General features: G+C 41.6%; 1 protein-coding gene across 4 annotated transcripts in view; it reads left to right on the top strand.

Moving 5' to 3' along the window:
• AHCYL2 (adenosylhomocysteinase like 2) overlaps positions 1–13,677 on the top strand; it is a 163,623-nt gene extending 149,946 nt beyond the window's left edge. For all 4 annotated transcript variants that reach the window (XM_081800114.1, XM_081800112.1, XM_081800115.1 and 1 more), the window contains 6 exons: positions 414–508; positions 6,745–6,843; positions 8,537–8,605; positions 8,712–8,790; positions 10,071–10,191; positions 10,621–13,677. In XM_081800114.1, coding sequence (XP_081656240.1) covers positions 414–508; positions 6,745–6,843; positions 8,537–8,605; positions 8,712–8,790; positions 10,071–10,191; positions 10,621–10,627 — 470 coding nt within the window. In that variant the 3' untranslated portion in view covers positions 10,628–13,677. The remainder of the gene's footprint in view (positions 1–413; positions 509–6,744; positions 6,844–8,536; positions 8,606–8,711; positions 8,791–10,070; positions 10,192–10,620) is intronic.
• Positions 13,678–18,159: the final 4,482 nt, after the last annotated feature.

The raw sequence follows: 18,159 nt of genomic DNA, 5'->3' as shown, positions 1-18,159 counted from the left end.
TCCTACCTTCCAGAATGTGGTCGCTTTTCTGATGAAAGAGTTGTGCTCTTCTTTTCTTTGATCTCCTGTTGAGTTTGTAGGTGTTCCGAATGGTTTGATCCCTATCCAGCTGAATTCCTGAGAGGAGACGAAATCCAGGTCTCCTACTCCTCCGCCATCTTGCTCCACCTGCCTCACTTTCTTGATTATATCATTTGCAGCACAAGTTTATTTTTTCTTTGGTTGCTTGTACTTTAGGTGTTATATCTAAGAAACCATTGCCTAACCCAAGAACACAAAGATTTATTCCTATGTTCTCCTAAGAGTTTTATAGCTTTAGCTCTTACATTTAGGACAAGTTAAATTTCACATATGGTGTGAAGTAGGGGTCCAACTTCATTTCTTTTCATGTGGATATCTCCTCTATTTTTAAGGTAACAAGAATGTGGTAACCAGAGAGCACTTGGACCGTATGAAGAATAGCTGCATCGTTTGTAACATGGGACATTCCAACACAGAGATTGACGTGGTAAGATTAAGTAACTCATTATTGGGGGCTTTTTTTCTCTCCTTCCCAAGAAATATAAACTGGAAGAGGAAAGAGAAGAGTCACCAGCCATCCTAAACAGGAGTGTCCTAGCAGAACTGTCCACAGTCTGTTCACTTACTAGCCCTATGATCTGTGCTTATGGATACCATAAAGCTTCTTCATTTCAGTCATTTCAAATGATGATTTTCTTCCACTCAAGCTTGATACCTACTTACACTATAAGCCATTTTATCTATTGCTTTGGTTCTCTGATTTGATTATATATTCACCCTAAAATTATCCAATCCAACATAACACTTGGTCCTACTACATCGCCCAAGTAATAGTTAATAGAAGTATTATTTATTTCTTTTCAGACTTACCAAAGTATCTCTCAGTTTGACTTTCACTCTGGTTTTAAATTTTTATGGCATTTTTCTGGCACAATTGTATTTCTCTCTGGGTAAATGGCTCAAGCAAAGCATGCTTTCATCTGCCCTGAGGGCTGCTCTGATTGAGCTTCAGCATTGCCAGGTAAGGATCAGTTGATATATTGAGAGTCTGTTGGATAATATCTATTTAAATGGTTTCTCTTTTTAACTGTGCTCTATTCTTCTGTTATTAAAAATAGCTGGGAAAACAACCTAGCAAAGCCTACTTCTACCCCTGAGCTTTCTGAGTGGCATGGCTCCATTACTTTTGTCTTATCAGATTATTTTCCTTCTAATGAATAATTTCTTTTTTTCAGTATTGAAATTTAAATACTGAATGGTTTTGGTTTGTTTGTTTTTTTTTTTTTGGTTAAGTTTCACTTATGTGCCATACTGCCCTTTTACTAAATAGTCAAAGATATTAATATTTCTAAAACTGTCTAGCACATGATTGTCCTTTTCCAAATTAATCTGCTTAGAGAGCCCCCAAATGGGAAAAGCTTAAGGGAAATAGTCATGCTCTGATATCTAAAGAGAAATCTTCTGAGTAAGGGAAGGGGGAAGGAATTTTCTCTCCTAAACCCTTCAGCTCTTAAATAAAAACAATTCCAAATGTAATTGTGTAATTTTTATATTTTTACTTTATCTCATTTCATCCTCTTGACTATCCCACAAGGCATTATTCTTATTCCTGATTTTCAATTGGAAAACCAAGAACTTAAGTCCATTGTTCAGTCATATACATTGATTCAAAAATGAAATTGGAGCACAAAATTAAGGTTTTTTTTTACTTCCAGTCCAGTTTTTGTTTTGTTTTGTTTTCCTGTACATTGTACTATTACCTCCTCATGATTTCTAGGTAAGCTTTGAATTGTGATGGTAATCTGTCCTCTAAAGCAATCCAGACATAAGTAATCTCTCAGGATAAAGGCTAGGAGACTCCTCTACCTTCAATCATAAATATTTATTGTGTGATTGCTATATGCCAAGTGCTGTTGTAGATGCTTGGAGTCAGTGAACAAAACAGGCAAAGATTCCTGCCCTCAAAGAGCTTACATTTTAGAGGAGCTTGAGTAGCCATGTGGATTTTTAGGTGAAAAACATTTTGTGAACAGTCAGAGCAAATGCCCTAAGGCAGGAGTGTACCTAGTCTGTTTGAGGATCAGCAATGAGGCCAGTGTGGTTGGAGCAGAATGAGCATGGGTCAGGGAAGAGTGGAAAATAAGGTCAAAGAAGGAATGAGCCAGATCTTCTGGGGTCTCATAGGCCATTGTAAGAACTCCTGATTATAGTCTGAGAGAAATAGGGTGCCATTGCCAGATTTGTAATAATCTTACTTCTATTTTAAAAGGATGACTTTTATTTTAAAAGGAAAAGGATCACCCTGGCTGCTGTGTTGGTACTAGACCTAGTTTTGCAGGTATTGCTAGGGAGCTCCCTATATCTGGCACCAACCAACACTAGCCAAGGCGCTCTTTGTGCTTTTCTTTGCACAAGGTATATGACTAAACTAAATGATCCAGAAAGGGAGAGGCTCAGAAGGGCTTCAGAAAAGTTAAGTTACTCAACCTTTGGTGATAGTGTCACAGACATAGAAAATGAAATTTAAGGAAATAGCAAACTCAACTAATAACTGAAACCAGAATGTTCATTCACTATTTAATTTGTATTGATGATTGGTCTGTTCTGTGCTGAGTATTTATTGGCTGAAGAAATAGTGAAGAACATCCCTGCTCTTGTGGCACTTATATTCTAGTGCAGGACACAGACAATAAACAAATAGTTTCATCAGTTAGTGCCTAGTATTGAAGAAAAACAGCGAGGTAGGGACATTGAGAATGATATTTTAGTTAAGGTGATCAAGGAAGGTCTCTTTGAGGAGATAACATTTGAACAAAATGAGTTGAAGGAATAAGCCATCCGAGCATTCTATTCAGAGAGAATGGTGTGTAAAAGACGCTAAGGTAGAAAAGTGCTTGATGTTTGAGGAACAGAAAAGAGGCCATTGTGGCAAGAACAGAATGGGCACAGGGATGAGAATAAGAGGCAGCTAAAGGAGGGTAGTGGGTTATGTAGGTGTTTGTAGGCCACAATGAGGACTTCGGATTTTATTCTGGTTATAAGGGAAGCTGTTGGAAGCCATTCCATGGGCGCCTGGCTGGCTCAGTCAGTAGAGCACACAACTCTTTTTTTTTCTTTCTTTTTTTTTTTTTAAAGATTTAATTTATTCATTCGAGACACAGAGATACAGAGAAAGAGAGAGAGCACGAGCAGGGGGAGAAGCAGAGGGAGAAGCAGAGGGAGAAGCAGGCTCCCCGCTGAGCCAGGAGCCAGACGTGGGGCTCGATCCCAGGACCCTGGGATCACGACCCAAGCCGAAGGCAGATGCTTAACCATCTGAGCCACCCAGGCGCCCCAGAGCACGCAACTCTTGATCTCGGTCCTGAGTTCAAGCCCCACGTTGGGCATAGAGATTACTTAAAAAAAAAAAGAGAAAGCCATTCCAATGGGAAAGTTTAGACCAGGTGACTGACAAAATCTGATTTGTTTTAACAGATTACTCTGGCTGTGGAATAAAGAAATCATTTCTGGAGCTTGAGTAGTGATAGGGGGCATAATAGGAGGCTCTCTCAGTATTTCCAGTGATAGAAGGTGGTAGCTCAGATGACGTGGGTAAGCAGTGGAGGTGATGTATTGTGAAGGTAGGGCAATTGGGATTTGCTAGATGGCTTGGATGTAGAGAGTGAAAAAGAAGAAAGTCTCTATAAGTTATCTCAGTGAAATGGTGAAAGTGAATGATTCAGTAAATTTTTCCAGATATTTTTAGCAACCAAAAATGTAAGCGTTTTTAGTTTTTTGTGTTTTTTTTTGGTGTGTGGGAATTTATAGTTTTACCTAACCTTGAGATGTTGACTGCTGCATTTCTAGAAAGGAATATCTCGTCAAAAGAGTTGGTCATTTAGAAAACTGCAGTTTTTTCTGAGAGATATTAATGCTATGACTACTTAGGGAACCTGTGATAGGGATTGTGCTCTTAGCTGCCTTTTGGCCATGTCTTTCTTTCACATGTTTCCTTTTCTCTTGAAAACAGACCTGCCTACCCATATGCATCACATAGATGGCCAGTGTGATTGTAAGCTTCACAATTCAAGTGGCTAAGCCATTATGTATACATACTTTAAAAGTTTTTGCCAGCAAAAGAATTAGAACCTGGGACTTGCTATTGACTCTGCACTTTGCAGGACTAGAACCACAGTTGTTCTCCCTGAAAAAAATTGATATGCACTATCCAAAATCATATAATACCAGTTTGTGCAAGCTAATTATTTACAGTGAGATGTACCCCTTGTTTGGGAACACAGTCACAATAAGGAACCTTTTTCCTGGTAGATTGCTTAGTGATTATAAATCAACAGAAAAGACATTGGGATGTTTTTAAGAGAATTTTTTTAAGATTTATTTATTTATTTGAGAGAGAGAGAATACATGTGCAGGGGGAGGGGCAGAGGGAGAGGGAGAGGGAGAAAGAATCTCAAGCAGACTCCGTGTGGAGCTGGATTCAGGGCTGGATCTCGTGACCCTGAGATCATGACCTGAGCCAAAATCAAGCATCGGGTGCTTAACTGACTGAGCCAACCCAGGCACCCCCTTTAAGAGAAATTCTTACAAAACTGTGCTGGTCATAGGAAATCCTTCTCTCAAGAAGTGTAACTGTCCGATAAACTTACTAGGTTATGGGAGCTGCCTGGACAGTGCTAGAGATAATGTGACTTAGTTCCTCTTCAAACCCTGTTTTAACTGACCTCAGGTCTTTTGCTAGCAGCACAACCATTCCAGTGTTCCAGCACACTGCCTCAACAAAGCATTTTATGATGTTCATAAGAAGTGTCCCTTCTTTGATTCCACCATATCTTTTTCTCCCAGGGAAGACTTCCTAAGACAGAAGACTCCTTTTATCATGGTGTCACCTTTTTACTCCCAATCACCAAGATTGCTTGTCCTCTGGAAGATTAAGAGTGTGAGACACTAAGAACCTGAACTACTTTAAATACCAGTGTCACCAAGCAATATCTTTTGGCTCTACATGGTTATTGCCCTCCATGTTGTTATTTCTAAAGGCTAAGGGATTTACTTTGTATATCCTTAACTTACCAAAGTGGTCTATTTGTTTAAATTCTTTTTAAACAGTGTTTATTTATAAAAAAAACTTAATTCTAACTTTAAAGTAATACTTGCTTAGTATAAAAATTCAAGCAAGGTAAATATGTTTAAAGAAGGAAGTAGAACATTTACAAAATTGGGGTTCTAGTATATTGTTCTGCAACTTTATTTTTTCACTTAACAATAATGAATGGTTTTCATGTTAACGCATACAGATCTCCTTTTTTTATATAAGAATTGCATAATATTCCATTGTATGAGATTATCTGGATTTACTTAGCCATTCCCTTATTAAATTACATTTTTTGCTATTATAAATAACACTGGATTGAACATTCTTGGGCACTTAACAATTCTGAACTTGAGCGTTTCTATAGGATGGAGCCCTAAAGGTGAAACTGATTGGTCAGAGATTAAGTACATATAAAAATTTGTTAGCTACTACCAAATTGCTCTTTAGATAAAGATTGAATGAAATTATGAAACTTGAAATCTCAAGACATTTTCTATTTCTCATCTACCTAATAAAGAAATGGTCTAGATCATTAATATAGTCCTAAATATACTGAAATATAATTATGTCTGTCTTTCCCACTAGATTGGTAATGAAAAGATGATACAGTCCCTGTCCATAAATAGCTCACAGTCTAGTAGAGGAGTCCACAGTCTCATCTATAATAGTGTCCTTTACTACATTGCCTGGAATAAATATAATATGTACTCAGCAAATGATTATTGTATAACTAAAGTGTTTCTCTATTTGTCTGAAAACTGCTGTTTGGCAGAACTTCTCAATTTTACCAACTGAGCCAATGGATGGTTTCAGAATATGGACTCCCTTTCTATTTTAGGCATGGCCTATTGGAAGAAGGAAGTTGTTATCTTAAGTCTAAACCCTGTGACTGTTACTTGATTGCTGCTGTTAATAAACTTAACATTTCTTCTCTTGTTCTCGGAATATATACAGAAGTGGAAGGAGGGTGAGCTGTTGGGAGCTTTACTCTGCCATTAAGCATTTCTCTAAAGGCTACCTCACATTTGCACTTAGGTCACGAAGCTTCTGTAACTTTAGGGTGACCCACCGTCATTGAGAAGGTGGAACCTGGGACATGAGGACATGAAGGCAGAACCTTGGGCCCCAGCATGCTATATTTAGGACAACCAGCCTTCTCTAACAAATCCCACTTAGCTCTGATCCTCCTTTTTTCTGTTTCTCTTCAGCACTTATGTATTCTGTTTGCTCTGTATTAATTTGCACTTGTTTGCATGTTGCTTTATAAGTATTTTAAAGGCTTTTTTCCCCCCTCACGTATGCATTGTTTTGTGTCCCCAGCTAAAGTATGAGATTTTTGAAGGCAGAAACCATGTCTGTGGTTTCTTTTGTATTTCCCATAGCACCTTATACTGTGCTTAGCAGTACACTCTATGTTGTGGAATGACATCCTGAGTGATCCCTTCCTGGCTGGGCCTAAGATTAAATTCCCCGAAATGGAACAGTCCTAACCAACCCGGGACAGGTATTCTCCGTCTGGCATGTTGGTTGCTCCTTTCAACTTGCTATTTGAAATGGCTCCCTTCAACATCTTTCCATCCATGCAGTGGGACAAGTCATGGCTGATGATGTGCTTGCTGTATGTGTTCCAGGCAAGTCTGCGGACACCAGAACTGACCTGGGAGCGAGTGAGATCCCAAGTTGACCATGTAATATGGCCTGATGGCAAGAGGATAGTATTGCTGGCAGAGGTAAGACCTGAGACTGGTAAGAGAAATTCACCCCTGGCAGGAGAGACTGCAATACCCAGGTCCCCTCCTCCACATGTTCTCTTATATTTTCAGCTCCTCTTTAGCACAAGCTGAACTACTTTACCACTGGATTTTACATCTAATTGTGAAGGATCTTTTCATTCAGCAATTAAGAAACTATTTTGGTTCCTTACTTTTCACCAATTATCCTGTCTCTCTGTGTCACTCCGAAGGTTGAGTCAGATAATGACTATTACTGTGGAAGAATTAACAGATAGAACCAATGCCACTTTGACTGATGCTTATAAAGAGATAATGTCATTTGTGGGATGGCTTAATCAGTAAGCACAAAGCAGATATTCCTGACAGTTACTAAACTGTCTTAGGCAAGCTCTGGGAAGGTCCTGTCTTTGCTGATAGATTCCATGTTTTTGAGTGACCATTCCTCTGAATTGAGCCAGATGTGTAGTAGGTACCCAGCTATATATGGGTTGTGTGATTAATATTTCCCTATCCTCGCTTCTTCTGGCTCAGACTTATTCTTCATTTTCATTCCACTTAGCCTTCCATGTCAATGTTTGGCCACTTTTCCTTTCTTGAAAGCTTCTCTTCCCTAGTCTTAGATTCCTGACAGCAATATTGATGTGCCCCCTGTTCTGACCTTGATAGTTTCTCTTCTTTGGAGAAAGATACCAAAATAACAAGAGATTAATAATACTTTCCTTGAGTTTTGATATTCTGTCAGTTTTCTTTCCTTTTTTTTTTTTAAGTAAAGAAACTGAATATGAAAATGTAAACGATAATACCATCTTCACCTAGGGACCCTTAAATTTATGTTTGAGTATCCTTACTGTTCTCTTTCTCTTTTTTCACCTTATCCCACCTTCTCAAATACTTTAGGGCATCTGTAAAGGGACTGGATTATTTCTTCACAAGAAAGGAGTGTATACCAGAGAAGGGATGGGCAGGTTGTTAAATATTCATTAATTGCTTTGATATCAGCCAGCTGTCTGGTGACTTGTTTCCAGTGGCCCTGGGAGGTCCCATCTAGTAATTTTGGTGACAAAAGCAAGCACTACAGTTGGTTTTGGTTACTATGTTTGAGCAAAAAAAGTGGTCAGGCTTCCTGGGAAACAAAATAGGAAAGGATAGCATTCTCCAGTAGTCTCTACCTCTTGTATTCTCTGAGTCACCCAGTAAAAATACAAGGATACCCTTGAATTCAGGAGAACCAAACTAAGGAAGAAGCACAGAAATCATCACAGCTTCCTAAATCCAAAAGTATCTCCCCTCACAACCTGGAGGTGTTGCCCTTGGATTTGACTACATCCTTGTTTACAACAGTCTTCCAAAGGAATGCCAATACCTCAGAAGGAAGATATTCTGTTGTAGAAAGTAGAAAATTCAAGAGAAATATGCCCTTCCTTGGCATAAGCCTCAGTATCATGTGACCATCTCTATCCCTTTTTACATAATCCCAGAGATCTTTTATCTATTACCTTCATCAAATTTTCCAGATTTTTTAATTCCACTTAAATGTCAATCAATTCATTCCTATTTATTGAACCCCTGCTTTTTATCCAGCAATGGTAGTTGCGAGGTATTTGGAAAATGGCAGTTGTGCTCGTCCCTCACTCCTCAAAGGCTAGAGACTTTGTCCTAACCCATCTGTGTCTTAACCCTTGCTCTCTAGGGCCGTCTGCTGAACCTAAGCTGCTCCACAGTGCCTACATTTGTGCTCTCAATCACCGCTACTACTCAGGTAGGGCCACCAGAGGGGGAAAGCAGTGGGCTGGAAAGGGTCATTAGACCATCAAGGTTTCACTTGATATTATGGCACATCAGCATCCATCTCTCTGCTTTTCTAGGCTCTTGCCTTGATAGAGCTTTACAATGCTCCTGAGGGTCGTTATAAGCAGGATGTCTACCTGTTGCCCAAGAAAATGGGTAAGCATGTGCTCTTCCATCCCCATCCTTACCAAAGTAGTTCAGAGTCAGAGGCTAAATGAACTTTGGGGCGCTAAATTTCTTATGGATAGGGAGAAAAAATGATGTCTGTATCTTGCAAAGTAGGAGCTAGGATTCCTAGGTTCCCTTCCTAGTGGATTTATCACATTTTCCACATGAGTTGCCCTATTGAAATCATTACATATTGCTATGACTTGGTTTACCTGCCTGTGAATTTTAAGGATTTTCTGTCTTAAAGTATCTTATATGCAAGAACCTCAAAGGAGAAAAAAATCTTCCCCTAACAAAGAGGACTCATCTTCTACCTTGTGACATCTGACTTATTCCATTTCTAGGCTGCTACATAGCCCCTTCCAGACTTTCCTCAGACCAAGAAAACTTCTCATACTACATCTTCTCACTCTGACCTCATTGTCCAGGCCAAAGGAAAGACTGCATAGCTTCTGTTAGACTAGTTATGTGGGTGTTTCATATAAGAGAAACATTAAACTGTCTTGAACTTTTAAAGAACCTGCCTCAAGCACCTGAACTAATACAGTGTGTTTATAAACTCCTGAGGCAAAGATCAGAGAATAAATCAGCTTCTAGTTTTGTTCTGCTTTAGCCCTAGATGCATAGCAACTGTTAGAAGTTGACATATTTTCCCTTTAATATATCCTTTGGAAGGATATAAAAGAAATAGAACAGTCTATGTTTTGACTGAATGTATAATGAAGTTAGGAAGACCAAACAAATACTTAGAAAATTACATGAAATTCTGAATAATATGTATTCAGGTAATAGAATGTAAACAGAAACCCATAAGAACTAAGGGTACTAAAAGCAAAGCAAACAGTGTAGTGTCATTATTAGACATTCCTTTCCAATATCCTCAGGTGTTTGTTTTTCAGAATAACCCGAAGTATAGCGTGTAAGGCAGAAGTGAAGTTCAAGTTTCCCATTTTTTAGTCCCCTGCTACCCCATCCTTTTAGATGGTAAGGACTATTGCTTCTTTCATATCTCCCTTCCTTTCTGGGGAGAAGGAAAGCTTCAAGGACGAGACAGCTAGCAAAAAAGAAGTGTTCTGGCTTTGAAAAACACTTGGCTTTAAACTCAAGCAGCTACTCCTTAGAATTCTGGGCCAGTGAGCCAGTTGAGCATTTTTCTTTCAGTTCTGGGAATTAGAAGGTATCTTCCAACTTTTTAAGGCCTAGCCTGGAGAGAACAGCAAGACAAGACGCATGAATGTTTATACCAGGGCTTCTGTGGTCTGTTCCAGATGAGTATGTGGCGAGCCTACACCTGCCCACTTTTGATGCCCACCTGACAGAGCTGACGGATGAACAGGCCAAGTATCTGGGACTCAACAAGAATGGGCCCTTCAAGCCTAATTACTACAGGTGCCTTGCCGCCACCCTCCCCCCACCCGCCGCCCCGAAAACAGGGAAGCCTGGGTAGAAAAGAGCTTTCTGCACTGGAATTGGACTTTGCATCTTTCACATTTACATGAACTCAGAAAAATAAATCTACTCCCCCTCACTGCCACCCCCAAAGGACTCTTTGAGGCCTTCTCCAGACACTACATAGTGTTCCCTTTTCTGAATTTGCCTTTTTCCATTTCATCTTCTTGATACGATTTTTACCTCTTTATGGAGAAATACTGGTCTTTTTCACTGATGTGAAAAAGCACCTCCACGTATCTGCCCTCATCCTACACTCCAGAAAAGTCCCTGCCTCCCTGCTGCTATATACCTTTAGGTGGGCTCTTCATGTCCCAGCATCCTCACAAACTGATAACATCACAGTCTCATCTTTCTTTCTCCCTCTAGGTATTAAGTTCCTGTAATTCAAGCCAGAAGAAGTTTTAAGGAATAGAACTCCAAGTCTTTTCTCCACTCCTATACAGGAAAGAACCCAGCAAGCTGCTTCTCCAATCAGCTGCCCGCCGTGCTCATCCTATATGTTAGGTTATTTATTTATTAAAATCTAGAATCCTGTGCCTGTTGCCTTGGCCCAGAGTGTGGTTACTGCCCTGAGGGCTGTGAGAGCCACAAAGGACAGGCTGAGGAAGGAAAGATATGGGGTAATCCTTCCCAGTGCATCTTCTGCATCATTCCCCATTGACTTGGAATCCTCAGCAGTGGTCATTTGTCTCTTGTCCAGATTCAGGAGTTAGTCCAGGGATTCCAGACTCCTTGTTCTCTGGGGTTTTCTGGAATAAATTTTCAGCAGCGGCCTTTCTCAGCTTTGGCCCTTCCCCAGGTGAGGCCTTTTGGAAGCCACTGAATTAACATGGCCTGGGTTCCCAGCCTTGACCATCACTATCACTGCCTTCTTTATAAAATGACTAGGAAGGATGGAGTGTTATGGCTTCAGCAAGCTACACCAAGAACTTAGCTATGCCTGTGCTTACTGGGAGTCTCCTTCCTTGCCCAGGATCCCTTTCTTCCTTGAATATTCACGTCTGTTTTAACACTTTCTGGTTCCAAGAGGAATGTGCCTCCATTATTTCCTCAGCAGCTCTGGTGTTTGTTAGACATTTTTTTTTCGCCATCTTTGTAACCCACCTAACCTCTGCCCAGGAGGTGAGGGCCAGCCCCACTGGGGCCCATAGTTTTACTTGTCATTTAAGTGAACAGTTTCCCGGGAAGTTCCCTCTAGACTGGCACTGTCTCAGAAAAGGAGAGCTTGTTGTGAAACTCTGCTTCCTGAAATTTCCTCTTATTGCCTAAACTGCTTTTGAAAATGAGCAGGGAAAGATGTACTTTCCAATGGATTTGTGGGTGTAGGGCTTTGGAAGTGGTACAGGCCATTCAGGCCCACAGCCTGACATTCTAAAGAAGCAGAATATATTTGTCTCCTGGGAAGGGCTTTGCAGCTTAACTGGCTAAGCTACACAGAGAAGACACTGTAAACTGTGTCCAGATGACTAAAGCTAGTTTGACTAGTTTGAACCTCCTCAGACATTCATTTCTTTGGCCATTGATGAAACTGACATCTGGTGTCTCTGACTTAGTCTGTGGTTTTTCTTCTCTACTGGGATATATTTTTATATTCTTACCTCTTCCATCTTAGGATTCTATATTTCAGAGGTGGTTTCTTGAGTAACTCCAACATTACAAAAAACTAGTAATGTGAGCAGCCTGAAATTTTATGTCCCACGTAAGAGTTGGATACCTTTTGGAGACTGACCTGTTGGTCTTAAGGGTTTCATTGGGACCAGACTGGTTCTAAGAGTTAAAGTCTGGAGTGGCCCTAGAAATCCTGAATGAAGCGAGTCTCTTTCCCACCTGACAACCTTCTTTAACACTCTCAGGTCTGTTTGTTTGTTTCTTTCTTTTCCCATTTTTTTTCCTACCCTGGTCTGCCTCATAGTCTCACGACCAAGGTGACTCAAGGAAACACCACCAGACCACCCAGGATCACTATAACCTTACCACCCTGATTCTCCTCTCCTACCTCCACCTTCTTCAGCTTCTCCTGGTCTTCACATATACTTTCAGAGCTAGTCTGGAAGTGACCTTCCTTTTGAAGGTAGCGAGGTGGGCTTTGGGTAAATGGCTATTTGCCTCATTAAATAGTATATAGCCTCAGCCCATAACATCTGGTTCCTCAGAGGCTGTATGTCTTAGCACATACTGGAAAAGTGCCACATACACGGCTATATTCTTTCATGAGAAAGATCATAAATGCTGAAAATCCCACTAGGCCACTCAGTTCTTCCTTTTGCCTACCCAGTTCTGAGTTTTGTATTAATTAATTGGATCTCTTTTGTACAAAGATACAGATCTTTGTAACTCATATCAAGGGCAGATTCCATTAGGCAGATATTTGAACTCTAGCCTGTTATGTTCTTAAGCCAAAAATCATAACCTGCTGTTTCTCAGTAAAGCCTGGCTTTCTGTGGAGGAGCATTACTACGTACTGATCCTGACAGAGCATACCCTGCCTTGCTATAGTAAAGAGACCCATTCCAAATAAAAAAGGAGCCACCTTAGGCCTCTAGGTTAGGTTGCCAATGTTGTTGCCCATGGTGAGGTATTTGCCTCTGAGTTTCAGATGACCTCTTTTCCTTTGTCTCTGGGGACCCCATGTCAGCAACCATTAAGAAGTAGGAGGCCCAGGCCTCCTGAGTATCTGGGTTCTACCTTAATGTTGGAATTTGGTCATTCCCTCTACCCTTGGAATCAGAACAAATGTATCTTCTTTCCTCAAGCTCTCACCTGAGATGCATCTTAGGTATCTGGAAGCATGGGAAAGAAGACTAATTATCTGTTTGTATATGGCCCTGGCAGGTGGGGATACTTACTGTTTTCTCTACGATGAATTTGTGCTAGTTTTCAAGGTCTTTTTTGCCTTCTTAATGGAAAATCAGGGTTGGTTTTTTTTCTCATTAAAAAGGAAAAGAGGTATCTGGTCTACCTTCTGTCTGCCCTCCTACCTCCTCATCCTACCCTCCCGTATGAGCACGGTTCCCCATGGCCACATACTCCTGCAAAGCTTTTTTGCTGCTTGGCTTTTCTCTGAACAGATCTGAAATTGCTGCTCCTGTGGTTTTCTCAAAATTAACTTTGTCATGGTTTTAAAAAAAAAAGAAATCAAAATGCATTGTTGCATTATGCTTTTTTAATAAAGGAAAATTACGGAAAGAAAATAGGCAACACCAGCAAATTCTACGTAGACGATAAACTAAACTATATATATAATATATATATTATATATATAATCATCTAGTTCTCATTGTCATCTTACTGAAAGGAAATAAAACCTCTAAGGATCACCATTTCTGAGAGGCTCTTGGAAATCTTTATGTCTAAGTGATTGTATTAGATCAGCAATAATGACTATGTAATCTCAAAAGATAAATAAAATATTCTTAAAATGGATTCTTGTCTTGAGAGTATTCCTTGCTTCTGTGAACTACGAATTCAGAGATGAGAGATGTTTCTGGGCAAAGGGCTGGAGAGCCTGCTGCAGGGCAAGGATGTAAAAAGCATCTTACCAATAGGCTACCAAAAGCAGCTACCAATAGGCATGTTTAAATGGCCTTAGCCTTGGGTCCCTTATGCCATGGTGGGCCATTCCACTAATATCTTACCCCCAACCTGCCCCCTGGTTATGTGTGTAAAGAACCTGCTTTCTCAGAACCATCACCCTGGAGGGGCAACTAGGTGGCTCAGTTAGTTAAGCATCTGCCTTCGGCTCAGGTCATGATCCCAGGGTCCTGGGATCAAGCCCCACATCTGGCTCCCTGCTCAGCAGGGAGTCTGCTTCTCCCTCTCCCTCTGCCCCTCTCTGCCCCCCTGCTCATGCTCTCTTTCTCTCTCTCTGTCTCTCCCCACCCCACCACATGCACACACACTTTCTCAAATAAATAAATAAAATCTTTTAAAAAAAGAAAAGAAGCATCACCCAGGGGAGTTGAGAAGTATAGGCCTAAGGCAGAGAAACATCTGGTTCTAGGTCCCCCAAATCCTCTCTGTGCTGCCCTTAGCTGGAGAGCACAGGAAGCCAGAATCCATGGTTTGGGATTAAAGGGCCCTGACACCCAGAACCTGACTACATCCAACCAAATGGAAGAAATAATCTGGCAGAGTTTTGTCTCCAAGTCAGCTTTTGCCTGACTAAATCAGTAACTAGAAGATTAAATCCAAATGCCTCTTCTTTCTCAACTGCCAGTAGAGTGGCCATTTTTGAGTAGCTTTCTGAGAGCCACCTTTCTTAGTTGACAGCCTAACCTAGTTCTTCCTGTATGCAAGATGTTTTCTTCCCTCTCAGAATCTTCTGCTACTTTGACTTGTGTTTCTCTAAACTAAGAGCTAAAATAGTCGGGGCAGTTGGTAATGTCTCAAAGCTGGCACCACTCCAGTCGAGGAGATGGAGAATGCCGCGGCTAGCAATGAAGCCCGTGAGCCAGCTGGCAGTTTCACCCCCTTAGAGCAGGGCTTGAGTCCTCTTCTGTGAAAGATGGGCGCTTGGGTGCCTGGGTCTTATTTCCAAGCTCATAGGGTAAGCCCTGACTACCAAGGGTTGTGCAATTTCTCTAGCTTGTGGTCTGTATGGAAAGAGATTGGACTTTGAGTCAGGCTCATTTGACCAGCTCTTCCATTTACAAGTTGTAAATATATATATATATATATAATATAACCAACCACTCGGAGCCGTAGTTCTCCTGCCTATGAAATGGTTAATGGTTGTCTCCTAGGGCAAGGATTTAAAGACCTGATTTAATTTTTAAAATGCTGCTCAAAAACCTGGCACACACCATGTGCTACATAAGCATCCATTCCTTATCTCAGTCTAGGGTCCCACAGCCTCTGTTGCCTGTGCCATTGATAGGAGAGGAAGATATTCTGTCCTTTTTCTACTACATCATCCTGGCTGCCCAACGTCCTCAAAAATTAAGTATTGTAAGACTTCTCTGCATCTTATTTTTAAGTGCTCTCTGTAACAGGTGCTCTCTATTTAATCTGGTATCTGACCTCCATGGATTAACGTTGAGTGCTTAGATGGGGAAGAGGATATGTTCAGTCCTTGTAACCATACCTATTTATACCTCCAACCCTCTGCTAGCAGCCCCAAAATGCCTGAGTTTTGGGACAAGGAGAAGTGGTAGTGTTGATTTAAAAATAACTCAGTACTGGAGCCATCTCTGCAAGGTGGAAAAACTTGTAGACTAGCCCCTAATTAGCTCCCAGCTATATACGTGGATGCCTCTGTGGTCAAGGGTATTGATGGCTATCACATCTTTGTTGACAAATATGCTTTAAAAAGTTCAGTGTGCCAAATCCATGGCCTATAGTTTCAAAGTTCTCAGTTAGTCCGTGGTTTCTTGTTACCTCTTCCAGGAATTGTTTTCCAGATGTCTTCTTCCTTATGACAAGCTCTGAAAGTCTGGGCCTATAAGGAGCAGACAAATGTCTGGTCTTTACTGTCTCCCATTCCACTGGGTTTTGGAAAAGGTAATGGATTGAGGTCTCTTGTGCTGATTCTTTGCAATCTCCCTAACACCAGTTTTTCAAACCCCTTCTCTGAAAGTGAAGTCAGATGGAGCTCCAGGCTCAGCAATTGGCTTTGCATAGAGGCCAGAGGAGACTTGAAAGCTGTCCTCAGTCCTACTCCCATTTGAAGCCGGTTTGAGGCTTTGTTCCTTTGCCCAAGGAATAGACTGGAAAAGGAACAAAGCCTCAAAACTGGCCACTCCTATCTGCCACCACTGTTTGAGAATCCTACTGATTGACTAGGCTCACAAAAGAAATACGAAGTTCTGGGCCTGTCAATCCTAGAACTCTGATTGTTAGGAGGATAGGAATTGGGAAGAGGAAGACAGAATAATTAATTCTTTTATTAAGAAACGCCAATGGGCTGTGCTGTGACAGGTTTACCACACTGCAGCAGTGATGAGCTAGGCGTGGGTTGTGAATTTGAAAGCAGAGTGTGAATCTTAGAGTTTAACAAATATTACCCTGAAAAAAATTCCAAAATCAAATAGTTTAGGCCTTGAGCCATGGACTTCCTTGGAAATTCACATCAATTCAATTTTGTTAAACCAGTAGGTCTCAACTGCAGAAGATTTTGCTCCTCAGGGAACATTTTGCAATATCTGGAGACACTTTTGTTTGTCACAACTTGGGGGAGGTTACTAATACTGACATCTAGTATGGAGAGGTCAAGGATTCCTACACGCATGGGACAGCTCCTTACAACAAATAACGTTTCAGTCAGTATTACAGAAACCCTGTGTTAAACATACACATATGAGGTTTACAAAATGAACAAAACTTGGCCTTACTTTGAAGGAACTTATATTCAGTTTGCAGGGGATGGGAGAGGAAAGGGAAAATGGTTGGGTGGATACAGTAAGGAGATGTTGGGAATAGAAGAGAAAGGAACTGAGAAAGCTCCAAGGAGTTCTCTTTTTCAACTCTGCCTTGATCTGTCACCTACTGACTAGCACAGCAAAGTACGAGGGAGAGATATGGTTAAGAAAGAAACAGAGTTGGGGTGCCTGGTTCACTTAGTCGGTGGCACGTGCAACTTGTGATCTCAAGATTGTAAGTTCGAGCTCCACGTTAGGTGTAGAGATTACTTAAAAATAAAATTTAAAAAAAAGTATTATTAAGATAAGAGAGCTGTTCCTAAGATAGAGGAAGGGGGAATAATTCCTTTCAGCCTCTTACTTTGGGGATATAGTAGAAAATATAAGAATTTTGAATCCAAGCAGACTTGGTATGACTCCAACACAGCCTGAGTGGGTTGAGAAGGGTCAAAGGAAGGCTTTCTGGAAGAGGAGGTAATAACGAAATAGAATCTTCACGGAACAATAGAAGTTAGCACTTAGAAGAGCAGAAAGTTTTTTCCAGAGAGAAAGAACTGCAAAGACACTGAGACAAGATAGAATATGATACCTTGGGAACTGCAAGGAGTAATCTCTGAGTCCTGGTTTTCTCAACAGTAATACAAGATTAGTGAAAACAACCTGTCAGAGTGAAATACCATGTGGTATCTGGAAAGTGTCTAGTGCAATGCCTGGAACAAAGTGGTAGCTCAACAATTCCCCCAATCCCACCCATTTTGTTCCACTCATGCCCCTCAGGCTGCTTGTTTGGGGCTTCTAATTACCAACCCAGACAGCTTAAATATTTACTGTAAACCGCTTTTTATCGCCTCCTTTGTATCGAGCCCTTAGGAAGGATATTAGAGGAATGAAGGAAAGGACTGGGGAGCAGGTGGGGGCTTGCTCTCCATTCAACATTTCTCCCTAGCTCACACCTGAGGAAGGTGCCCCACTTCGGAGGAGAAAGATGACCAGGAGCAGCTCTGAAGGGCGCCAGCAATTTCAGCGAAGTGAAAACGCCCCACCCGACCCCTCAACCCACCATCTCCCAGCCAAGCCCTCACTCCGGGCGGGAGGAGTTCTCACAGAGCGGGTCCCTGGTTTCCTGCGGTGTCCCTGGCTACCCGGCGTTGCCACGCCTCCCCTGCGACTGACACGGGACTTGGGGCTTAATGCGGGAGCTGGGATAGAGGTCCGTGGTAATGGGGAAAGGGAGACTGCAGTGGAGCAGGAGGCGGAGACTAGAGCTCCCCAAAAAGGTCGCTGTTTGGGAGGGAGTGAGTGCTGAGTGGGAAGCAAAAAGATAACCTGCCAGAACTCAACGCCCAGAATTCGGGAGGTGGAGCCCGGAGCCTACCCCGGAGCCTAAGACTACCAGCCACGCCACAGGACTTAACAAAAAAAAAAAAAAAAAAAAGGGAGGGTGGAAATCCCGTGAATGAGCCCCGCCCCCCGCCTCCTCCAAGTCCCGCTTCGAGCCGTCGAACAACCAATTGCGCTGCGGGGCGGGACTGCGGGGCGCGACCGCAGC

The sequence above is a fragment of the Leptonychotes weddellii genome, chromosome 12, assembly GCF_054177405.1.
Source record: "Leptonychotes weddellii isolate Sample4059 chromosome 12, ASM5417740v2, whole genome shotgun sequence".
Taxonomy (NCBI): domain Eukaryota; kingdom Metazoa; phylum Chordata; class Mammalia; order Carnivora; family Phocidae; genus Leptonychotes; species Leptonychotes weddellii.
The sequence above is the reverse complement of the archived record's forward strand: the minus strand, read 5'-3'. Positions and strand labels throughout refer to the sequence as shown.